This window comes from Aplysia californica, unplaced genomic scaffold, assembly GCF_000002075.1.
Source record: "Aplysia californica isolate F4 #8 unplaced genomic scaffold, AplCal3.0 scaffold00559, whole genome shotgun sequence".
NCBI classification, from domain to species: Eukaryota; Metazoa; Mollusca; class Gastropoda; order Aplysiida; family Aplysiidae; genus Aplysia; species Aplysia californica.
The window spans coordinates 244251-245342 of NW_004797829.1; the positions used below are offsets into that span (position 1 = coordinate 244251).

A 1092-nucleotide genomic window follows, 5' to 3' on the forward strand; every position below is an offset into this window, starting at 1 on the left:
ACTTGTATGACCTTATTGTGTTGCAAGTGCCGTAAAACTCTTCCTAAAACATACTAAAACAATCCACGCTGGTATCCTAATGTTCCTGTCCTCCAATCTTCGGCACTTATATGTCCTTATTGTGTTGCAAGTGCCGCAAAACTCTTCCTAAAACAAATTAAAACAATCCCCACAGGTATCCTGATGTTCCTGTCGTGCGTGGTATTCCCCTCCGGCTGGGACCACAGTGAGATCAAACATGTGTGCGGCCCGCAGGCAGACGGGTACGAGCTGGGCACCTGTAGCCTCAGGTGGGGATATGTCCTGGCCATCGTGCTCATCTTTGACGCTTTCATCCTTGCCATTTTGGCCTTTGTTTTGGCGGGAACGCAAGCCAACCTGCTGCCAGATGAGTACAAAAGCGAGAAAGGTGAGTAGTTTTGTTCAAGGTGTGTGGTGTGTAGTGATTACAAATACAGACTCTTCTTTGGAGTTTAGAAGGAGTTATATTGTTTTGTAATTATAGATCTATTTTGTCTGTTTTGAAATTGGTTGCTTTTAAGCACAAGGGGGCTATCCCAAAAATGCTATTTTGAGAAAATCTAAGGTAAAGTTTTTGCCCCTCGTTCAGTTTCTTTAAAAGACAAGGAGAGTTTTCTCTATTACCAAACAAATATCCACACCAAAGAAACCAAACTTATCCTATAGGTAGGGCAGTGCCCACTTTTGGTGTAAGTAAAGATTTCTGGAAAACCCCGAAATCTGGGTTAGCCTGCTTGTCCTTTAAAGTGACCAATTGAATGCTGTATAGTACATAATATGTATTTCAATTTCAAAAATTATCATCACCTCTAGGGCTCTTATTACCTGTCTTTATGTGTCAGTTGATTTAATCTTCCCCGACAGGAAAGCTTAACCCTATCCGTACACCCTGGGGTCATATTGTAACGTGGGTTGTATTCTTCACATTTTAGAATATTTCTAGTACGAAGATCTCTTTGAAACTTCCAGTATTTCTCAAGAAATCGTTTTGACAGACTGCTATGCAAAGTGTACGGATCAGATTAACAAGTAAATTTCCTCTGTGGAAAGTGGTGGCACAGAGTTCCCCAC

At 41.5% G+C, this 1092-nt stretch overlaps 1 protein-coding gene across 1 annotated transcript in view; it reads left to right on the plus strand.

Moving 5' to 3' along the window:
* Positions 1-175: 175 nt before the first annotated feature.
* The window catches only part of LOC101864252 (LHFPL tetraspan subfamily member 3 protein), a gene marked incomplete at its 5' end in the record, with an annotated part of 9251 nt that continues 8334 nt past the window's right edge, over positions 176-1092 (plus strand). Inside the window, 1 exon segment of the mRNA XM_013087218.1 lies at positions 176-409. Within this exon segment, the coding sequence (XP_012942672.1) occupies positions 176-409 (234 nt within the window).